We start from the raw sequence: 23,182 nt of genomic DNA on the forward strand, positions 1-23,182 counted from the left end.
CCATTTTCTATTTTCATTGGCAGTAGATGAGTGCTCCATTTTCCCAGCATCCTCGGAAAACCTTGTTACCTCCTATTTTTTGTTCATTTTTTAAATATTCATCCTAGATGTTGTGAAGTGGCAACCCACTCATTGTCTAGGTGACTTCTCCCGATGACTCGAGATGTTGGGTCTTTCCCTGGCTTCTCTCTTCATATTGTCTTTGGACCCCCCTACCCTGAGTCTTTCTCTATTTTCAATGGAGTTACAGTTTCCAGTTTGAAGGTCCTTATCTGATACATGATGTGATGGTTTGTATATTCTTGGACCAGCGAGTGGCACCATTTGGAGGTGTAGCCTTGTTGGAATAGATGTGACCTGGTTGGAGTAGGTATGTCACTGTGGGTATGGGCTTAATACTCTCACCCTAGGTGCCTGAAGTCAGTGTGCCACTAGCAGCCTTTAGATGATGACATAGAACTCTCAGCTCTGCCTGCGCCATGCCTGCCTAGATGCTGCCATGCTCCCACCTTGATGATAATGGACTGAACCTCTGAACCTGTAAGCCAGCCCCAATTAAATGTTTTTTATAAGACTTGTCTTGGTCATGGTGTCTGTTCACAGCAGTAAAACCCTAACTAAGACACATGGGTTGCAAAACCTCATTCTAACTGTGTTCATACTTCCTTGATGATGTCTTTAAAGAAAAAAAAAGTTCTTAACAATTTCATTGTATTTTGAAGACAGCCTCACTTAGTATGTTAGACTGGTCTGGAACTCTCAGCAATCCTCCTGCATCAGCACCCCACACATTTTTAGTTTTGGTAATGTCAGTTGACCTGCTTTTCTCTTTGGCTGCTGTGTTCTGATGCCATAGCTAAGAAAACATGCTCAGTCATCATCCATATTTTCCCTATGAGCTTGATATGTCCCGTTCTTGCATTTAAGCTTTGATCCATTTAAAGTTGTCATTTGCATACAGCATCAGGTAGGGGTCCAGTGCTTTTGCATGTGGACATCAGTAACAAATTTTTGTAAGAGAGAGACAGAGACACAGAGAGAGAGAGAAAGAGAGAGACAGAGAGAGACAGACGGACAGACAGACAGAGACATCGAGAGACAGAGAAAAGACCTAGAAGCAGAATAATGTTAACATAATACTATCAATATTAACTATAGCCCTTGCCTTTCTCATTGCTGTGGCAAAAACAACTTAGGAAAAAATGGATTTGTTTGTATGTAACATCAAAGCTGAAGTCCATCGTAGTGGTGTGAGAGGTGACTTGTCACATGGTGTCCACGTTTAGGAGCCTCCTGTTTCCTTTCCCTTTCCCTTAGTCTGTGTTCCTAGCCAGTGTCTAGGTGGCTGCAGAGTTAACCCTTGGAAACATCCACACAAACACACCCAGAACTGTCTCCCAGATGACTCTAAGTTCTGTCAGCTGACAGTCAAGACGAGTCACCACAATGGTCTACAGTGGTGACTTCCCTATAGCCTGTGGGCTGGGTGTTTTCTTAATTCACATGTTTGAGAGGTTGGGTGCCATGTTCCAGGTCTCACACTCCATGAGTCTGCCCCTCAAGCCCTGTACCACCCACTTCCAAAGAGATCATAACAAAGATCCCAGAACCCAGGGACACCATAGACACAGCAGCCTCCAGAACACATGAGCAGCACTCTCTGGCAATTCTGATTTACATTGGACGTGTGCTTGGACAATTTCTTGGACAGTCCAAATGGCATGTTTGACTCAAGCAAATACTAGGGTCTCTACAGAAAGCTTTCTGTCTCTAAGTAAGATGTCTGTTTCTGATAATGTTGTTTTGAACAATTCTCTAAGTAGAAGGAAAATAAAACTTAAAATTGCCAGATAAATAAATTCATTTTTAAAGCTGGTTGATGTAAGTAACCAAGATAATGAGGTGATAAGAAACTAAAGTGGGACCCACAAGGAAGCAAGAGGTGTCCTTAGCCGGCCTCCCATCTGTCCAGACTAGATTCTATCTGTGCTGCCATCTTTGGGGTAGAGTCAGCAAAGAACAGAGCTCACAGATGGGCTATAAAAGAACAAAAGCCAAGACCCAGAGGAGTGTGGTCACCACTCAGGTAAACAGGAAGCAAACCAGGCTCCTGGAACTAAGGAGACAGGGAGGGAACTGATCTCCCCTTAGGGAGATGTGACCATGCCCAGCCCTGTGTGTTCAGGAAATGCATGCAGGGATGGCCTAGGGGATAGCACCTTCATGTAAGGCCTCAGAAACACCTCACAGAGTTTCCAGATAATGGCAGCACACAGCCAAAGATGCCCAAGCACATAAGGAAAGGGGCACTGAGTAAGATTCAGTAGTGAGGAAGCAATTGGGCAAATACAGACACATGCAGGCTTAAAATACTGAAAACAAAGTAGAAAAGAAGAAATTCCAATTATGATAATTTTTTAGAAGGAAAGTCAAATGAACCTGGGAAATGTCCACAAAGAAAAAGAAACCCTTAATACTCTCCTTTAGGAAAAAAAATGCACATCCATTCTGGCAGTAGACAGCAAAGCGGCCTGTATCTACAAAAGACTCTGTCCTTGGACTTGCACAGCCCCTCGGTCTCCAGAGCCAAAGGTCAGCAAACAGAGTGGGAATCTCCTGGCCACTGTTTTTCCAAAACTCAGGAAAAAAAATCCTGTTCTAAGGCAGGCTACCAAGATCAATAAAGAAATCTGGAATATTTCTGTCCAGGTCAGCTACCGTGACCACTAAACCATGCACACTGTGGAGACCCAGCTGATAGCCTGCAGCTCCTCCATCTTCCCAGTTCTTGTTACCTGGCAACCACAGTGCAGGACCCATTCTCCCTCACACTGCTTCCTTCTGGTCCCCCTGTCTCTGGTACAGATCCACTTGCTATCCAGATAGATGCTTATTTCAAAAGTGAGAATCCTGTCACCCTTGCGAGCCCAGAGCACTACGGGCACACCCCAAAGTCCTCAGGGACTTGATTACTGGTGCTCTGGTCACTCTTGGGGCCCTTCAGCACATCAGTGGACTCACCTGCCTCATCTCACATCCTCTCCCATTTGACCCCAGAAGTTTCCAGCTCCTGGATGAGCAATCACATCTTCCTGCTTTTGTGTCTTGTGTCCCTATCCTTAAGCCCACCTCTGATGCCACCTTCTCTGTGATGACCAGTGGCAACAGTAAACTCAGGGTGGGTGGAAGTTCTGTTTGTGTGACAATCAGCCTTTGGCAACTAACCAGAACCACTCACCTTTTTGTCCCCAGAGTGCTTTGACCCTAAACAGCGCAGCCTGTTCTGTCAGTTGGACCGAGATCACTGAGCCCTCTGGCCACATGAAACGGACACGGGAACTTTGGGGACACATCTGTTTCCATTGCTTTTCTCTTTTAAGGGTCCTAGCCTCATGCCAGACTCCCCTGGCCACTGTTCCCTCTCTCCTGGCCCAGGTAGGCTGAGAGGCTTCCTGTATTTCTTATTTCCTCACGGTGTGCTTTCACCTCTTTTAGTGAGGACCCCACTGATGACAGCAATCTTGTGCAGTGATGCAGAAGGTGTGACCTAACACTTCCCACATCTTGTTGGGCACAGCCATGCAGATGGGAGGCTTTAAATATTCTCATATTTACGACATTATTCTCAAACTATGACATTATAGGGTGCCAAGAACACAAGGAGAATTTCAAAACAGGACCAGGATCGATTCTGTTAAGTTTAAACTCTTCTAGCTGAATAAAACAAAGCAAGCTGAGAGAAAAGCAGGGCTCCAAAGACCTAAACCAGATAAATAAGGCCAGAAGATGCCTAGGCTCAGTTCTGTTACAGAGGAGCAGGGCAAGGATGGGGAGAGGGGGAGAGGGAGAAAGGGGGAGAGGGAAGCAGGGGGAGGGGAGAGGGGAGAGAGAGATCAAAATTAACATATGCAGGAAACCCAAGATGATGAAAGCTGAACAAGGGATCCATGTAAGGACTGAGCATGCTCCAGAAAAGCCTAGATGTATCAGCAAGGAAGAAGGCAGACATAAGGTGGGCACCATGTCAATGGCCTGCCAAGGGTCACAGCTCTCCCAGGCTAGGGCCCTTAGACCGTCTCACTTCACCCTATCTCCCAGGACCACCTTTCCCTTTGGAAATGTTCTCATAATGAACCACATAGGTACCCGTCTCAGATCCCAGCTTGGAACAGTTTGGCTGCAGCCACATTATGTGATTTGACAACATTCAGAATGCAATTACCCTGCTGTTAGTGCCTCCCACCTGAGACCTTCCCAAATCAAATTAGAGTGGCTCGTCCACCCAATGTACACACACTAGGAAGGAGAGAGACCAGATTTATCAATGAAATGCTGCATCTCTTGGTCTTTCACCCCATGTGTTTCAACCTCCAAAGAAGCCCAGACTTATCTCCACAAGTGCCCTGGCTGATCCCTCATTCCTGCCTCTCTCCTGTCCTTCAAAGGTACAGGTAACAGGATTCTGCTATGGGCAAGCCCCTGGTCCCCCAGGAGATTTCCCTCAGCAAAAGGATATGGCCCTATGACATAAAAGATTGGTTTTTAAGACAAAGGATTCGATTTTCCTTTAGCAGGTGAAGGGTGTTTTTTTTTTCTTCTTTTGTTATTCAGGGTCACATGAACATGCAACCAGAAAGAAAAAAAATTGTAAGTTGTGAGTCGTGCTGCCTGGAGACGTACTGGGTGTCTAAAATTAGCAGCTGCCTCCTTCTCTGTGCTGGAGAGGGCAGCAGCTGGGCCGTTACCACGGTCAGAGGGCAGAGAAAGCCCGAGGCACAGTGGCTGCTACAGTGGGTAAGCTCTTAGGGCCAGAGGCTCTACGGCTCCTGCTTGCTGGATGCTGGTCCATGCACTGCATCCACTCTGCCTTGCCTCCCCCTGCCAGCCTGGCACAGGACGACATGTACTTCCTCACCATCGCTATCTACTGTCTCCTACAAAATCACTAACACTCGGAGTTAGTGGGCGATGCTGAAGACGCTGAAGAATAAGCAGGCAACAGCTGGCCTTTGGGCTTTGTTGTTGCTTGGAATTATCCAGAGCCTCTCCTGCACACCAGCCCACAGGAACTCCAGCCCACCGGGAGTCCCTGAGAGGCCCTGCCTTTGCCTTGGAATCAGTTTTGCCAGTGCCTCCTGGATGGCTGTGGTGGGTAGTTCTGCCCAGCCTCCTCACTTACTGCTATCCTTATGTTTAAGGTTTTTGTTTTTACTTTTCCTTTTCTAAGGGAAAGCCTTACTATTTAGACCAGTCTGACTTCAAACTCATAGTAATACCCCCACTCTTCCTTCACGAGTGTTGGGGTGACAGTGGCCACCATGTCCGGTTAGTGCAGCGTCGTCTTAGTTTGGTTTCTGTTTTGCTTGTTTAGTCCTAGGAAAGAAGTAAATTCCAGGCCTTGCACATGCTCAGCGGCTGCTGCCCACTAAGCTACTTTCCCAGACAGCTGATGCTCTCTAACCTAACATGGATCACCATGAGGGATGAGATCTCGCTAGGAGCACTGTAGTGGCTATTCCTGGTTGTCAACTTGACTATATTTGAAATGAACTACAATCCAGAATTGGAAGGCTCACCAGTGAACCTAATCTGGAGACTGGGAGATAGAAGTTTCTGATCTGGATCTTGGTATGGAGATCTTGAGACACAGTGGTGATTGAATCCAGAAGATTAAGACAGGGAGATCTCTGAGTCCAAGATCATCTGGGATTAAAGGTGTGGTGGCACACACCTTTAATCTGGGCTACGCCTTCTGCTGGGGACTATATAAGGACATTGGAAGAAGGGAGTCTGGCTCTCGCTCTTTCGCCTTCTTGCGGTGTGGGACTCAGCAACTGCTAGATCCTTGGACTTCCATTCACAGCNACTACTGAACCATTGTTGGGATTTGGACTGCAGACTGTAAGTCATCAATAAATTCCTTTATTATATAGAGACTATCTGCAAGTTCTGTGACTCTAGAGAACCCTGACTAATACAAGCACTGTCGTCTTTTCTCGACTAGTAAATCTAAACCAAGGCCGACCACAGATACACTCAAGAGGTGGCGCTAGGCCTGCCAGCCTTCACTTGGCACAGAGGCTGGTGAACTGAGCAGCCGTTGCTCAAGCCATTAAACTCTGGGGTGATGTCACACAGCAATGGCCGGTGACAAATGCTAGCCCCAAACACTGCCCAATCTAGATCAATACTTCTTTTCTTTGAGGCAAGACTCAAATGGACAATGAAGTGGGCAAAAAGCACAAAGCACAGCTTGGTCTCTGCTGGCCATTTTCCAAGTAGGTTTGATTAGCAGGAGAGGTTTACTTACCATGGGTGATTAGCAGGATTACCCACCCACACAGAATAAACAGTATGGGCCATGCTGAAGACTTGATTTCCACATTGTCAACTTAGAAACACACACACACACACACACACACACACACGCACGCACGCACACAAACACACAGCTTTTCCTAAAAAGAAATCTTGCTCTCAGTTTGTCTCAATTGGCAGAGGAAAATCAAGCCCCTCCCTCACCTTATCTTATAGGAAGGTATAAGAGGAATCGGGGTGATCCCCAGAGACACGGAACAGCACCCTGCAATTGAATGACTGGGGACAGGAAGATGAAGGGTGGCGGCGATAAACGGTCAGCAGTTAATAAAAACAAAAGGGTTCCAAATCTGTAGGGTTAATTACCAGCAAAGATACACAATCACTCCACTTCTACCTAATCAATCACATCTACCCAGGAGTTCTGTTTAAAGATACTTTACAAAGTTTCCTTCTTTCACAGAACCCCTGGTTAGCAGGTTTCACACACAAGCACAGAAGAGAGCATTTCCAGGCATCCTGGCTGAATGTCATTCCTAGCAACTTCAGAAATTCTCCCAGTGATAGTGAGTCTCCAGGTACTCCGATGCCCTGGTCTCACATCTCACTTTGTAAGCCCAGTGACATGGGTGACAATGTGGCAGGAGGCAAAGAAGCCAATGCATCTCACAGCCTTAAATCCGGATGTTGTGATGCTTAATTCTCGCTGTGCTGAGATTCTTGGTCTGGGACAGGTTGGCCTGTGAATACGCTTATGGGGAATTGTCTTGATTACTGAGGTGGGAAGACCCACTCTGGGGCTCCTGGGCCATGTCAGACAGGGGCGGGGTCCAAGAGAGCAGGCAAGCAGGCATCCATTTATTTTTCTCTGCTCTTGATGGTACCTGTGATGTGACTGTCTGCTTGAGTTCCTACCTTGATTTTCCTTCAGTGATGGGCTGTAACTTGGAACAGTAGTCTGAAATAAATCACTTCCTCCCATAAGCTGCTTTTGGTATGTGTGTTTTATCGTGGCAACAGAAGTGAAACCAGAGCAAATGTCAAGAACGGCCATGGCCGGCAGACCTTTATCTAACCGTAAACACTGAAGTGTGAATCAACTTCACTGGGCAGGAGGCACCTGCTCATCAACCCTCTAGAGCAGTGGTTCATTTTTTAAAATTATTTTATTAGATATTTTCTTCATTTACATTTCAAATGCTATCCCGAATGTCCCCTATACCCTCCCCCTGCCCTGCTCCCCTACCTACCCACTCCCGCTTCTTGGCCCTGGCGTTCCCCTGTATGGGGCATATAAAGTTTGCAAGACCAAGGGACCTCTCTTCCCAATGATGGCTGACTAGGCCATCTTCTGCTATATATGCAGCTAGAGACACAAGCTCTGGGGGTACTGATTAGTTCATATTGTTGTTACACCTATAGAGCTGCAGACCCCTTCAGTTCTTTGGGTAATTTCTCTAGCTCCTCCATTGGGGTCTCTGTGTTCTATCCTATAGATGACTGTGGGCATCCACTTCTATATTTGCCAGGCACTGGCATAGCTTCACAAGAGATAGTTATATCAGTGTCCTTTCAGCAAGTTCTTGCTGGCATATGTAATAGTGTCTGAGAGCAGTGGTTCTTAACCTTCCTAATGCTGTGACCCTTTAATATAGCTTCTCATCTATGCCAGTGCCTGGCAAATACAGAAGTGGATGCTCATAGTCATCTATAGGATGAGACACAGGGTCCCCAATGGAGGAGCTAGAGAAAGAATCCATGGTACTGAAGGGGTCTGCAACCCTATAGATGGATATGAACTAACCAATACCCCCAGAGCTCATGTCTCTAGCTGCATATGTAGCAGAAGATGGCCTAGTTGTCCAACATTGGGAAGAGAGGCCCCTAGACTATGCAAACTTTATATGCCCCAGTACAGGGGAATGCCAGGGCCAAGAAGTGGGAGTGGGTATGTAGGGGAGCAGGGCGGAGGGAGGGTATAGGGAACTTTCGGGATAGCATTTGAAATGTAAATAAAGAAAATATCTAATAAAGGAAAAAAATACAGCTCCTCATATTGTGGTGACCCCCCCAACAATAAAATTATTTTTGTTGCCACTTCATGACTAATTTTGCTACTGTTATGAATTGTAATAAAAATAACTGGTGTGTAGGATATCTGATATGCGACCCTTGTGAAAGGGTAGTTCCATCCCAAAGGGGTTGCAACCCCCAGGTTGAGAAATGCTGCTCTAGTGTCTAGATCTAAGGAGATAGAGCTCCATTTGAATGAGTCCTCCCTCACAAACAGCCTGGGAGATGCTGACATCTGCCCTCCGTCTTTGCTCATGCAAAAGACATCATGAGCGAAGTTTCACTCCCAAGAACCTGAGAAGATGGGAGGAGGGAGTTCTACATCACCACAGATCCCCCTGGATCTTCAGTGCCACACATCAGTTTGCCTTTAAAGAAAGTTCCTGTCTAGAAGCATTTGCATCAGGAGATGAATAAACTGTCTGGACAAGCTAGCAACCAGAGACAAAATACACTTTCACCTCTCTCCACTAGAAATAGCAAGCAGATTCAGGGAATGTTGGGGTTCTGATATGTACAACAGCACCCTCTCTCCTCCCCCACTGGAATCCAGAGGAAAGGGAACCAGGTTCCTCAGGGCAAGGAGCCTCTCCTGGAGTTAAGTGTTGAGTCATGGTTTGCCAAGCTATATGAGGTGATAAGGAAGAAGGAAGACTCTGTGTGTGTGTGTGTGTGTGTGTGTGTGTGTGTGTGTGTGTGTATACATGGTATACCCAAGAAATTGTGCAAGGAGTCAGGAAGGAGGATATTGGGGGTCTACATGCAGGTATCTGTGTATTTGGGTGCATGTATGTGTGTGTAGGTATATGGGGAGAACACCTGCATGTGTGTGCCAAGGTGTGAGGCTAATGTTGGAGAGATCTGTGGTCACCTCTGCTCATGAAAGTAACCCCAGTCAACTCGCTGGTCCCACTAAGGGAGGTTGGACAGAATCCTTTCTTGGTTTGTGAGTACCCTATCTGGTATGAACAGATATCTCCCCACGAAAAGCCATAAAACACAGAGTTACTTCTCATTGATACCTTTACAGGGCAGAACGCAACAGCTGCCTGCTGAAGAAATCAATGCTCACATCAGTCTGGGAGGTTGAAGCTTCTCCATCACAAAGCTTCTGCAAACAAATACGACACAAGCAGCGCTTTGTGCTCGTCTCTGTTGAGTATAACCCAGGGTAGCTCATCCTAGAGCAAGCTGAACATAACCCGGGGTAGCTCATCCTAGAGCAAGCTGAACATAACCTGGGGTAGCTCATCCTAGAGCAAGCTGAACATAACCCAGGGTAGCTCATCCTAGAGCAAGCTGAACATAACCCAGGGTAGCTCATCCTAGAGCTTGTCTCTGCTGAGCATAACCCAAGGTAGTTCATCCTGGAGTAAGCAAGTGGCACAAGACCCCCAGCCACATCCTCCTTAGACCTGTAAAACTTACAGTAGCTTAAAGCATGTTTAAATGGTGTACACACACACACACACACACACACACACACACACACACTAATATTAGAGATGAAGGCATGGAATCCTTACTCTCTGCTGAATTATCTCAGCAGCAGAGGTGAGTCTTGCTGATAAAATGCTATGAGCATTACATACACCAGATCCCAATGTTTTTACCAGGCATGTCTACCTTCCATTCTGTATCAGAGCAGGGAAGGTGCACAGTAGAAAAAGCAGACCCAGGCTCTCAGCCTCCTCTCTCACCTGGAGTCCAGGATGAAGGCTGCTATAGGAGCACTATAGTAACCTTGGCAGCTTAAAACAAAGCTGACTGTAGTCAGGTTTACGGCACTAGAGACAGGGAGATGCTGGCTCTGAGGTCAGACTTCCAAGCTACCTCATGAGATACTTGTAGGTACATCAGAGGGGAGGGAAATGACTCCCAGAGAATTAGTGAGTGCTTAACTATGCATGCAGCCATGCTCAGTAGAAATTAGTAAGCATGCATCTGGATACGCCCATCTCTTTTAGGATTCGGCAACTGTGGATCTACAGTTTCCATATCCCTGCAGAATTAACAAGTTTGTATCTGTGTGAATTAGTATCTGATTTGCTGTGAAATATGTGTCCCTAACTGTGAACTGCAACACTCCTTCCTAGACGAGGGCTCACATGACTCAAGAGCTGGGAACCTACAAGACCCAGAAGCTCAAAAAGTTAAGAGTCACAAAGTCCCCTCCCAAGATGGTATGAGCAGCAGGCATCGCCAGTGGAGGAGACTCTTCTGTGGAGTTGCCTGCAGGCTTCTGGGGGTGGCGGCGGTGGGGGGGGGCGGGGAGGGAGCTCCAGGGATGCAGCTTTAGTGAGTCATCTCCATGCTGTGGTGGGATGTTCAGTAGTGCAACTGTCTTTGAGTCTCCCATACCCCTTTAAGAAACCTCACATCATAAGTAACCGCGTTGAACTCACTGGTTCACTAAGCTAGACTTGCGTGGAATTGTTCCTTTAATGTGCCATCAATGTGTCTGGGGTGGGCAGATATTTGTTCATATCTTCCCAGGAAATGCCACACAATAGTGTGATGGTTAATGTTGACTACCAACTTGACAGGACTGGAATCTGCTAAGAGGCAAGCCTTCAAGTATGCTTGTGAGGAATTGTTTACAGTAAATTAGCCTCTGGCATGCCTGGAAAGGACCATTTTACTTGTACTAGTTGGGGAAGACCCTTCCTAAAAAGGAGGACAGTACTATCCCTGTAGGCTGGGGCCAGAACTTTCATAAGTGGGAGGTAGCAATCTGAATATAGGCATTCATCTCTCTGCTTGATTGTAGAAGCAATGTGACCAGATATGTCAAATTCCTGCCTCTATGACTTTCCTGACATAATGGGACTGTACTTGTAGTAGTTGGTATTGTCTGGAATTTTATCACAACAGAAAAGTGACTAAGACAATGGCATTTGCAAACCCTTAATCTGTCCCTTCCCTGTGTTGCTTGACTCCTTGAGTTGGGATCCATAGTGATGATTAAGTGCTTTCTGTCTCTGCAGCAATACCCAAGCCATCACAGCACAGAGGAAGGTATGTCTGTCAAACCCTGCTGTCTAGATTATGAGCTTGAATATGAGCCACTCCCTGGAGACAGGTCTCCTGTGTAGAGAGATGAGTTTTAGAGCAACAGGAACTGATCTTACACCCAAAGGTAGAGGTTGCCTAGGCTGCAGGAAGCGTCAGAAGTCTTGATACATCCACCATGCTTCATGTACCAGCAGCAACAGGTCCTTCTGGGGTCCTCGGGGGCCAGATGACTTCATAAGTCAGATTTTCTTTTTCAGTTTTAGAATGCTGGTCTATTAACCCCCCAGCAGGACCTGAGGATGCATACTACTAACTCATTAATTAGTTCTTGTACCTAAACATGAATATTTATAACAGCCATCTCTATACTACCAACTCATTAATTAGTTCTTGTACCTAAACATGAATATTTATAACAGCCATCTCTATCAGTTTATGAGACAGTCAGGCTCGCCAGGATGGGAGATTTGCCACAGTCAGGCTCACTCCCTTCCATTTTAGATCTAAAACTCAGGAATTGGCGGGGGCGGGGGAGGGAACCTCAACAAGAAAATGGTTTATGGGGCAACTGACGAAATCCCAGAAGACATTGCCTGACTAAAGCTTCCCATGAAACAGACCGGTCAAGATCCCAGCAGGTCGGTCTGTCTGGAGAGCTTCCGGCTTCAGAAACGCGAAGAGAAATGATTGCAGAGTCTTATACAAAGAGTCAGAATCCCTGCTCCTCCTGAGTCCAAGGAGGGCAGAAACACTGTGTCCTATCACAGGCCACAGAAGGACACAGAATGCTGGCCCCATATCCTGGCGGATACACAGGGTGCCGGGCAAGCAGAGCTATGAGTCTCCTGCCATGCAGAAGCAGCAACGGCACTCTGTAGATCTTGTCCTGTCCTCTTCAGCACCAGCATGCCCCAGGTCTGACCCCACTTCTTACTGCAGGCAGCTAGCTCCTGACTCTTAGTCCATTCCCGCAGCCTTGACTACAGTTGACTTTCACGTATCAACCACCGGTCTTCCCTCTTCCTCAAATCCAATGCATGCTTCCCACAGCCTCTGGGACATCTCCAGCTGGGTGACTGGGTGACACAGACTACTGCTACATACCAATACCTGCCTGCTTTCCACGGCTCCAGCCTGGCTCCTGGGATGGTAACATGACTGGTTCTGGCCAATGGGACATGAGCAGAAATGTCACATGTCACATCTAAGTTCTTCAGTGTTAGGCTCGTTGGCCTCATGTTCTCTTCCCTGATACCAAGACAAGAATGTAGACTTGATCAAACATTCTAAGTCTTAGAGTTATAGCTTAGAAAAATGACTGGGTTTGTGACAAACTGTGAGAGAAATAAAACCACATGTGTAAGAGGTAGGCACAAGTGCATATGTGAGTATGTACATGTTTTATATGTGTTCTAGGCCATGGGGTAGAATCAAGTGTCCTTCTCTATCACTCTCTATGGGATGTCTCACTGAACCTGGAGTCAGGCGAGGCTGGCAGCTGGAAAGCCCTAGGAACCCTTTTATCCCACCACCCCCTGCCTACCCACAGCACAGCTCTGGAGTCTCAGGCACATGTGTGGTAATACAAGCTTTTATATGGCCACTGAGGGCCTGAACCTGCTGACCCATCCCCTCAGCCCTGAGTAATGAAGACGTACAGTGAAGATCCACCAAGAATGGAGTTTCTGCTGTGGCGGCCATCATGAGTTTCTCTGGTCTTCTTGGTGTTCAGCTTAAACACCGTCCTGGGTAATGGCCACCTGCTATGGAAAGCCCACCACCCTGCCTACTGGCCTCCAGCAGCTCCCTCAGATATCTGCACAGTTACCCCAGTCAAGCATCACATGGAAAACATTTGTATTTGGCTTCCATATTTATAATCTGTGTTTCTTTTATCTGTCCCACCTCTCCTTAGATACAGGGTCTCACTGTGTAGCTAAGGCTAGCCTCGGACTCTCAAGGATTCACCCTTAGCATCCTGTGTGCTAGGATCCCAGGCAGCATGGGTTTCCCATTCCATCCTTGTACTCACGGTGATTTGTAAATAGCAAGCATCTGATGTATTTGATTTACTGAACTGGACATCACAGCCTTCTCATTAGATGACAGGGAGCCCAAGGTCAGCTCCCCCACCCAAGTCTCCATGTGCCTATCGTTGTGCCAGGTTTTGTGGCCACAGACAAGAAAAGTAGGACACAGTCGCCCTATCACCCATCCTTTGTGCCTGCAAAGGTCTTAAGTAAACAGTATACTGGTCTTAAGTAAATATTTCTGATGTGAAAAGAGAGCTTCCACAGAAATATCTGGGGCTCCTTGGGAACCCTGACACAGAGACAACAGATGAGCCATGTCCAGTTCCACCACCACTGCTCAACCAGGAATCCCCAAACCCAAGCATAGGGAGAGGAAGTGGAACAGGGGATCTTTTCTTTGGAAGTACAGTGATCTGGCTACAGTGCTATGCTCAGTGAATATTCTGTTCTCACCTTTCAGAAGTCCCAAAATGTCTTAGTGCCAGCCCATGAGAAGTGGTGACCAAAGATAATGATGGTCAGCTGTAAAGTTTTCACAACTGCCACACACTTAGAGTCTACCTGCCATAGATGTAGCTTTGCTGTGGGTGTGGGGATGTGCATGAAACAAGACTAGCCCACAGTTGGGGCCAACAAGGTGGCTCAGTGGTAAAGGTGCTTGCCAGGCAAGCCTGGTAGCCTGAGTTATCCCTAGAGCCCCATAAAGGTAAAAGGAAAGAAACAACTCCACAGAGTTGTCCTCTGACCTCTTGTACACACATGCCATCACACACATGTGCCTACACACATATAGACACGCATGTCTACTTAAAAGAGAGAGAGAGAGATTAGGTAATGATGTTCAGAGACCAGCATCCAGGTATAGAGCTGGACACAGGACCCAGGTCCACAGCTCCAGGACAGTACAAGAAGACTTGCTGGCAGGACTTCACAGCATACATGGAACAAGGCTAGACTTCATGTACACTGAAGGTTGGAATCTAGTGACACTGGGGAAGCTCAGAAAGAAGTCACAACATTGGAGATGTGCTGAGGATGAGCATGGAGGGTCCAGGGAGTTGGGGTCCCACATCTGGACACCAAGCATCACAGGCGGCCAACATGAGCTACCTACATACAGGTAGCACTGCAGTCACAGTGGAGCAGAAGCCATTCCCAGCTGACACTTGCTGGTCACATGTCATAAATGTGGCTCTCCTAAGACTCTCAAGTCAATAATAGCACCTGCACCCCAAGGAGATCATATACCAGCATTCAATGGGCTGCGAGGTAACTCACCTTGCAGGAAGATCCTGTTCCAGTAGGTTTTTCCAACTTGAATTCCCCCGAGGAACACCAGGTTGAAGAGGATGAGCATGGAGGTGGAGCAGGCAGCGAGCAGAGCGTGCAGTCGATGGCGGGCTTGTGGGGAGAGGTGCCGGGCCTATGAGAAAATGCAAGAAGCATCTCACTGAGGGAGCAGAACTATGGCTAAGGTTTATTTCTGTGATGGTTTGTATGTGCTCAGCCCAGGGAGTGGCACTATTAGACGGTGTGGCCCTGTTGGAGTAGATGTGTCACTGAGGTTGTGGGCTTTAAGACTCTCATCCTAACCGGTATTCTGCTAGCAGCCTTCAGATGAAGATGTAGAACTCTCAGCTCTGCCTGCACCATATCTGTCTGGACACTGCCATGCTTCTGCCTTGATGATAACGGACTGAACCTCTGAACCATCCCCAATTAAATGTCCTTTATAAGACTTGGATTGGTCATGGTGTCTCTTCACAGTAGTAAAACCCTAACTAAAACAATTTCTGTCTGGGTGTTTCTATTGCTGTGATAATAAACTCCATGACTAAAAACAACCACAGGGGAAATGGGGGCTATTTCACCTTACAGCTTACATGTCTGTCATCCAGGGAAGTAAGGGCAAGAACTCACAGCAGGAACTGATAGAGAGGCCAGGGAAGAGTGCTGCTGACTGGCTCGCTCCTCGTGGCTTGCTAATCATCTTTTGATATAGCACCCAGGACCACCAGGCCCGGCATGGCATCACCCACAGTGAGCAAGGCCTCTCACACCAAACTTTGGACAATGCCCCACCTGTCAATCTTGTGAGGGTGTTTTCATCAATTGAGGTTCCCTCTTCTAAATGATTCTAACCCTGTCAAGTTAACATAAAACCAGAACAACATCCTCCTGCGGCCAGGTCCAGAGTCCTCCTCCTGCACCTGCAGTTAGGTCATTGCTGAGACAGTTTTCAAAACCTCTAGCCTACAACATATTTGTTCTACCCCAAGAAGTGATGTACTCCAGCGGTGTTACTTCCTCCACATTGGGCCTCCCTCTGGCCTTGGTAATATAAGTTCTAAAGCTGGTTAGGATGGGGTAGCCTTCTTATCTTATGGATTTTGTAAATCCATTGACAAAATCACTTTTAAATTGTTCCCTATAGTACAGCTCCACACCAAGACCAAAGTGACCAGGGTCAAGACCCCAGTGACTGTGGTGGCTTGAATATGCTTGGCCCAAGGAGTAGCACTCTTAGGAGGTGTGGCTTTGTTGGAGGAAGTGTGCCACTATAGGGGTGGGCTTTGAGAGACCTTCCTCCTAGTTGCCGGAAAGCCAGTCTTCTCCTGTTTGCCTTCAGAACAAGATGTAGAACTCTCAGCTCCTCTAGCACCATGTCTGTGTAGATGCTGCTGTGCTTCCCACCTTGATAATGGACTGAACCTCTGAACCTGTAAGGCAGTCCCAATTAAATGATGCCACTTCTAAGAATTGCCTTGGTCGTGCTGTCTCTTCACAGCAATAAAACCCTAAGACGGTGACCTTCTAGATTGGCGGACTTAACCCTAGGAAGTCAGTCGGCCTCTCGAAACCTGACTTGCTGTGAGGTTGAGAGTATGAGAGAAACACTTGGATTGCCAAGTTGATGGAATTTAGAATCACCATAGAAACAACCCTCTGGAGAGGTCTGTGAAGAGGTTTCTAGACTGGGTTAACTGAGTGAGAGCAAGTCCTAGACTGCAAGAGAGAGAGGTGGGGCAGGGGGGAGAACTGAGCCCCCTCTCTCCCTCTGCCTCCTGCCTGGGAATGCAATGTGGCCAGCTGCCCCACGTTCCTGCCTCCATGACTTTCACAGCATGATGGACAGAACCCTCAAACTGTATGGCAAAATAGACCCTTCCTTCCTAAAGCTGCCTTTGTCAGGCATTTTGATATCATATCAAGGAATTGATACAGTTTCTCAGCAACACACAGCAGCAGCTGCTGCTAGAAGGTAGCCCACCACAGTACCTGAAGGACTATGGATGGAAGGACCTTCCCAGGGAGCACAGAAGCTGTTATCCTTCCGGGGTCCTCATTTCGCACCCCTTTGGTAGTTCCTCACGGATTTTACAAAGCAAACCAAGCCTTAGTACCTCAACCCTTACGTTGCGGTTGTCACTGCCAGTAAAGCTACCCCATCATGGCAGGAGACATGAGAACCCATAAAGACATCTGTGTGTTTAGAGTAGAGCCAGGGGCATCGCCACGGGGCTTCTAACAAGTGCTTCAGTGGAGTCTACAGGTACAGGAAGGGGAGCAACAGAAAGGTCGTAGATGTTTCCTAACAGTTCTCTGAGGCCACCAGCTTAGCTGTGCTGTGATTTTAAAGACTCCATGGCAGCAGCCTGGGTGACCAGTCCGGAGGGTGAATCTCAGCAGGGTTTGGCTGTGGTGACCTGATGTGACTGCTATTTAGTCAGGGTCCCCTCAGTGTAGAGAAATCAATTCCCACCCAGGTCCATTCCTCGACAATAGGCTCCAGGACTGTTTCCGAAGCACTGATCTGACTGTGGAGGAGCAGCTCCCTGACACTGTTTCCTCTTCCCACACCAGCTTACAGGGGCTTTTATGACCACCATACACCTGTGTGGCCTCAGCATGAACAAGCCATATGGGGGAGAGTCGCAGAGCTGTCTGTCTGTGGCCTGGAAAGCTCTCCAGCCCACAGGTCTCAGACAAGATGAGGCTGTCACTCTAGCTGCCCCAAGAGGCCATGAGCAGAATCATGGATGCTGTCACACAAAGCAGAGAAGAAGGACATGCTCATTACCCGGCTACCCACTTCAGAGAATGCCTTTCCAGCGTGGTTTGCATTTGAAAGCAGAAGATGATGTTCTGTGGGCAGTACTGACTCAGCTAGCAACAACTGGGGAGGTGGTTGGGGAGGAGGCCAGGAAACGAACATGAAGAACTCAGAATAATAAATCAAGAAACGGTGAGCTATCTGAATAGGTACGGATGTGCCCAAATAATTCCCTGTAGGTACAGAGGCTGCTGTGACAAATTTGTCTTCCCAGGACCAAGTGAGCCAAACCCAGTCAGTCTGTCCTCCACCCTGAACCTGACACTCTAGGAGGGAGTTGAAAGACTACCCCCTTTTTGCTTTATCAGTGTAGCCCCCAGTCAAGGTACAAAGCCTGGTGAAGCTCAAGGAGGCTCTTCTTTTATTAGAGTTGACTAAAATCATTTAAAAACCAACAGAGAACATTTTGAATGACTGGGCTTCCATGGGCTTGCTCAGCTGGCTGTCATGTACCCTAAACAGGAAGGCCAGGTAGAGTAGGAGGCTAAGCTGAGTGCTCATGTGGAATAGGGGCCTGTGATGGCTGGAGTGAGTATGGGTTGGGTGGTGGAAGGGCAAAGATGGGACAAGGGAGTGTGAAGAATCAGACATAGTTTACCCCTGAGGGCTGTTTAAACACTAAGATGTTGCTCCACCTATTATATAAGGACTACCTGAACACAAAATCCAAAGGTCAAGTTGATAACTAAGAGGAATACAGAGTCGCAAGTGGGTGAGTGATTCATACAATGTGGACACACTGGAAAGAAAGAAGGGTCACATTTCAGGAAAGACAGAAGTGGGCTCGAGAGTGCTCCAGGATACTTGGAGCTTCAACAATTTATACATTGGTTATTTCTAGAATTTTCCAGGTAGTACTTTCAGAGCACAGCTGACTTCAAGTAATTAAATTGTGGAATCAAAACTACAGATAATGAGGATTATTGTTCATGGAGATAGGTTGACATTAGGGGTCTCAGCCACTGGCTTATGGGTTTTTTTTTTAAAGACTTATTTATATGAGAACACTGTAGCTGTCTTCTGATACACCAGAAAAGGACATTGGATCCCATTGCAGATGGTTGTGAACCACCATGTGGTTGCTGGGAATTGAACTCAGGACCTCTGGGAGAGCAGTCAGTGTTCTTAACTGCTGAGCCATCTCTCTAGCACCTATGTTTTTTTTTAAATTAATACCATTCTTAGGTATTCCAAGAGTGAATAACAGGGTATATTCCCTTGCTCCACACAGCAATATCAATAAGTAGAATATTATAAATCCTTATTATAAATCCTTCATTTACTTTGTGCTCTTTGACATCCTATGATAGCAGTCACTCCCGTGGTCTATTGTATCTAGGATATAAGCACATATGCAAAGAGAGCCACATCCCCACCTCAGTCATCCACCCTCCTGCTTCATATGCTTAAAAACACCCTGGAGAAGAGAACTCTTGTTGAAGAATTGTAAACGAGACCAGGAGAACTTCAGCGTAAAGTAAGGAGCCATAAAACATGACAATGAGAGTCCAATTGCCAACCTGATCAGATATCAACAGTGTGACTGACAAACAGAATTTTAGTTTCATTAACATGAATTTATCAGGATGAAAAAAAAAAAAGAATACTGGTGTGGTTTGGCCTATTCCCAGAGATAGAAAGGGCTGTGGTATTCCATTATGCTGGGAGCAAATATTTGGGAGTGGTGTTGTCCCCAAGACCTGTTTGAAAAGTTGTTAGTTTCCTTCAGTGACTACCCCACCAGTCCTGAGAATGAGTAAAGCCCCTGTGCCTCCAGCTGCTGATGAACAAGGTCACTGGATCCAAGCATCCTCACCACACATGTCTGAAACTCAGAGGACAGCATGGAAAGACGATAGAGCGCATTGGCAGGAACCACTCTGTCCCCATGCTTGATGTCTCAAACATAGCAGAGAACTAGGCTATGGCAGTTTCCTTTCCTTGTGAGTATAACCTACTAGGTTCAGTGAAGACATGGGACCTGCCCTGATTACATGAGTGTCCCAGAACACCAGGAATCTCAGGCCTCAGGTAGGCCTCTGCTCAACCATCTGAGAACACTGTTTCAGACCAAAGGTGGGAACATGACAGCAGCAACCAAGGCTTCTTTAACACACCTACTTCCAAGGTGAGGACTAACTTGAAACCAACTGAATCTCAGAGCTCAACCAACTTCTATCAAACTAGTTTGTGCTTCTTGCTGTGAGATGTTGCTTCATATCTCCATAGAAACACCCCTGTCTCTTCCAGCCAGCATCCAGTTTCTGGAAATTGCACGATTGGCTGGGCCAGCAAGCCGGTACCAGGGGTTCAGGCTGCAGCATGTGTTACAGTGAGGTCACACGTGTGGGATGCGGGCAACTGGTGCTGCAGAGCTGAAGGCTGCTGAGCTCAACCCCCTTGACTGTCCACAGAGGAGCTGAGATTGGGGGCAGCTGAGCATCTGGGGGAGCAGATGGCAGGAGGAATGGCTGCTGGAGACTGTGACAAAGGCTTGGCAAGTGTGACCTGATGCTGTTGTTTTTTAAGTAGGGGAGAAGCTAAGAATGGAAATGGGGTGGGATTGAGCAGCTGGACATGGTTCCCCATGAAATCACAGATTTTCATTTTCTAATGACAATGTCAAGTAGAGCCTGTGGGGATGGGAGCAGCAGCGGTGGGGGAGGCAACAGTGGACACCAGTGGGGACAGGTGGGCACCCATAAGCTCACACGTGAGTCCTTACTGTTCAGTCCCTTCCTGTGCCCAAGCAAAATGAATATATGAAATATTCAGAAAGCAATGCCTCCAACCTTCACGTATATGGAACATAAGAAAGAACATAGTCATATTTTGTATGCTAATTAAGGTTTTTAATTAAAATTAAAAAGTACCTGCTTCCTTCAGTTTCATTTCCTAGTTTACTGCTGAGCTCTGTACGTGCTCCTAGAAACACCTACAGCTTCTATTCCCCAAGCCAGAGCGCACTTCTGCACACACATCTCATACAGGAGGGGTTCTCTCCACATGTCCTTTATCAGTGACCCATGTGTGCCAGTAGCCTGTGTCAGAGGCCTATGTGTGTCAGTAGCCTGTGTAGGTCAGTGGCCTGCATGTGTCAGTGGTGGTCCATGTGTGTCAGTGGCCTGTGTATCAACAGCCTGTATGTGCTAGTGGCCTGTGTCAGAGACCTGTGTCAGTGTCCTTTGTGTGTCAGCAGCCTGTATGTGTCAGTGTCCTGCATGTGTCAGCGGCCTGCATATGTCACTGGCCTGTGTGTGTCAGTTCTCCTTCACTGTGGCAATGTACCTGAGAGGAACAACTTAAAATAAGGATAGTTTATAGTCACTCATTGTCTAACCCACTGCTTTGGGCCAGAGAAAGGCAGACTAGAACTTCTGTGAGAGTAGGGGGGAGGCAGCTTCCCTATGGTAGCCAGGAAGAATAGGGAGGGGTGTGAGGCAGGAGATAAGACATGGTCCCCAAGGACATTTACCAAGAACTGATTCCCTTCCAGTAAGTCCGTCACCTCCAGTCAGCCTACTATGCTACCCACTATCAATGGATTAATCCATCGATGAGGTCAAAGGTGTTCTGATCCAATCGTGTCCCCAAAGCTGCACCTCTAGGAACATTGCTGCCATGGGAACCAAGCCTTTAGGGAACATTCTTGTTGCAGCCCAAGAAAGTCACCAAGCATTGATTCCAGAAGCAGAAATGCATGGTTGATACACTGAAATCTTAAAGGGTCTCAGGTACCCTGGGGGGGGGGGCAATCTTGGTTTCTGGGAAGTGGGGCTCAGATACCCTGAGGGGCTCAGTTTGGGGGGGTTGGGTACCCCTGGGGACTCTGTTATTCCAGAGACTCAGTTACTATGGGCCTCAGGTACCCCAGAGAGTCAGCAAATCTTTCCAGAAAGTGACAGATCAAAGAACAGAGGCTACTCTGATAAACATTAACAGGTCCTGTGACTGGGTTCAGGAACACAAGATTTCAGTTAGATGGCAAGAATGAATTCAGAAGCTCTACTGCATATCACAATGGGAAATTTAATAATGCATATTGTGATTCTTTTTTTTTTAAAAAAAAAAGATGTACTTATTTTTATTTAAGTGTATCGGTGTTCTGCCTGTACATATGGTGCTCATGGAGGCCAGAAAAGAGCATTAGATTCCCTGGAACTGGAATTAAGGACATTTGTAAGATGTCACGTGGATACTAGGAACTGAACCTAGATCTCCTGCAAGAGCACCTAGCGCTCTTAATCAGTGTGCCATCTCTCCAGCTCCAACATATCGTATTCTTGAGAACTGTGTGGAAAGCAGATTCTGACTGTTCTCACTAGAGAAAATAACCTCGTAAGATTATGCTCCTATGAACCAACTCAACCACTCCATAACACATCAGCAGTTGAAAATGTGCTTTACATGGTAAATATATGAATTTTTCATTTTCTCATTTTAAAAAAAATAAATAAGTATTTTTTTTCCACACCTAAATTTGGAATGGAAGAAGTTAAATGATTTCCGTTCATGACACAAGAATGCAGGTTTTAGGAAAAAGCAAAAGAACTCATTGGAAGAAATGAAAACTTGAGCAAAATTTTAGGATTGCAAAATCAATATGCAAGAAATTGGTTGTTTTTTATATACTATGAACACTTTTTTAAAAGCTTGGGAGCTGGGGATGTGGCTCAGTGGCTAAAGTGCTTGCTGTGTACACATAAGGACCTAGATTTGAATTCCTGGGTTCCACAGAAGGCTGGACACGGCAGCACACATCTCCCAATGCTTGTAGGCCAGATGGGAGGAAGGGAGAGAAGGGAGAATCCCTGGGAGCCTGCAGACCAGCTGGCCTTGTGTGCACAGCAGCAAGCAACGGATGCCCTGTCTGAAACTAGGCAGAAGGCAAGAATCAACACTCAAGGTTGTCTGACTCTACAAGTGCACAGTAGAGAGCATGAACTCTTACACAAATAATTTTTTTAAAAGAAATTAAGAAAATTTGTAACAGCACAAAAAAGAAATAAATATTTAAGACGAAACCTAGCCAAGAAAACAAAATTCTTACACACTGAAACTGAAACATGGCTTCAAGAAGACATAAGTAACAGAGAGGCAGTCATGTTTGTAGCACCAAGATTTCAGTTAGATGCAAGAACGAATTCAGAAGCTCTAGTGTATATCATGATAAGAAATTTAATAATGCATATTACAATTCTTTTTTTAAAAAAGATGGACTTACTTTTATTTAAGTGTATCAGTGTTCTGCCTGTATGTATGAGTAACAATATTACAGTTGCTGAGTAACAATATTACAGTTATATACAGACTCAATGCAGAGCCAGTCTAAGCCCCAACACATTCTTTTCAGGAATAGTCCCATCCTAAATCCACTTTTAATCTTAAAGGACCCGGAATAACCCGAACAGCACTGAAAAACAAGAGCAGAGTTGGAGAATCCACATTCCCTGATTTCAAAACTTACTACAAAGTCACACCAGCCAAAGCTGCAGGAGTGGCCTAGAGACTGGCCTATGATAGAGTATGACCCTGGGCACACACAGTGGCCTAGAGACTGGCCTATGATAGAGTGTGACCCAGGGCACACACAGTGGCCTAGAGACTGGCCTATGATAGAGTGTGACCC

At 46.6% G+C, this 23,182-nt stretch overlaps 1 protein-coding gene across 2 annotated transcripts in view; it reads right to left on the minus strand.

Moving 5' to 3' along the window:
• Hhat (hedgehog acyltransferase) overlaps window positions 1-23,182 on the minus strand; it is a 256,294-nt gene that overhangs the window by 26,909 nt on the left and 206,203 nt on the right. For both annotated transcript variants that reach the window (XM_021198909.1, XM_029538880.1), the window contains one exon: window positions 14,718-14,862. In XM_021198909.1, coding sequence (XP_021054568.1) covers window positions 14,718-14,862 — 145 coding nt within the window. The remainder of the gene's footprint in view (window positions 1-14,717; window positions 14,863-23,182) is intronic.

Source organism: Mus pahari, chromosome 5, assembly GCF_900095145.1.
Source record: "Mus pahari chromosome 5, PAHARI_EIJ_v1.1, whole genome shotgun sequence".
In the NCBI taxonomy this organism is placed as follows: domain Eukaryota; kingdom Metazoa; phylum Chordata; class Mammalia; order Rodentia; family Muridae; genus Mus; species Mus pahari.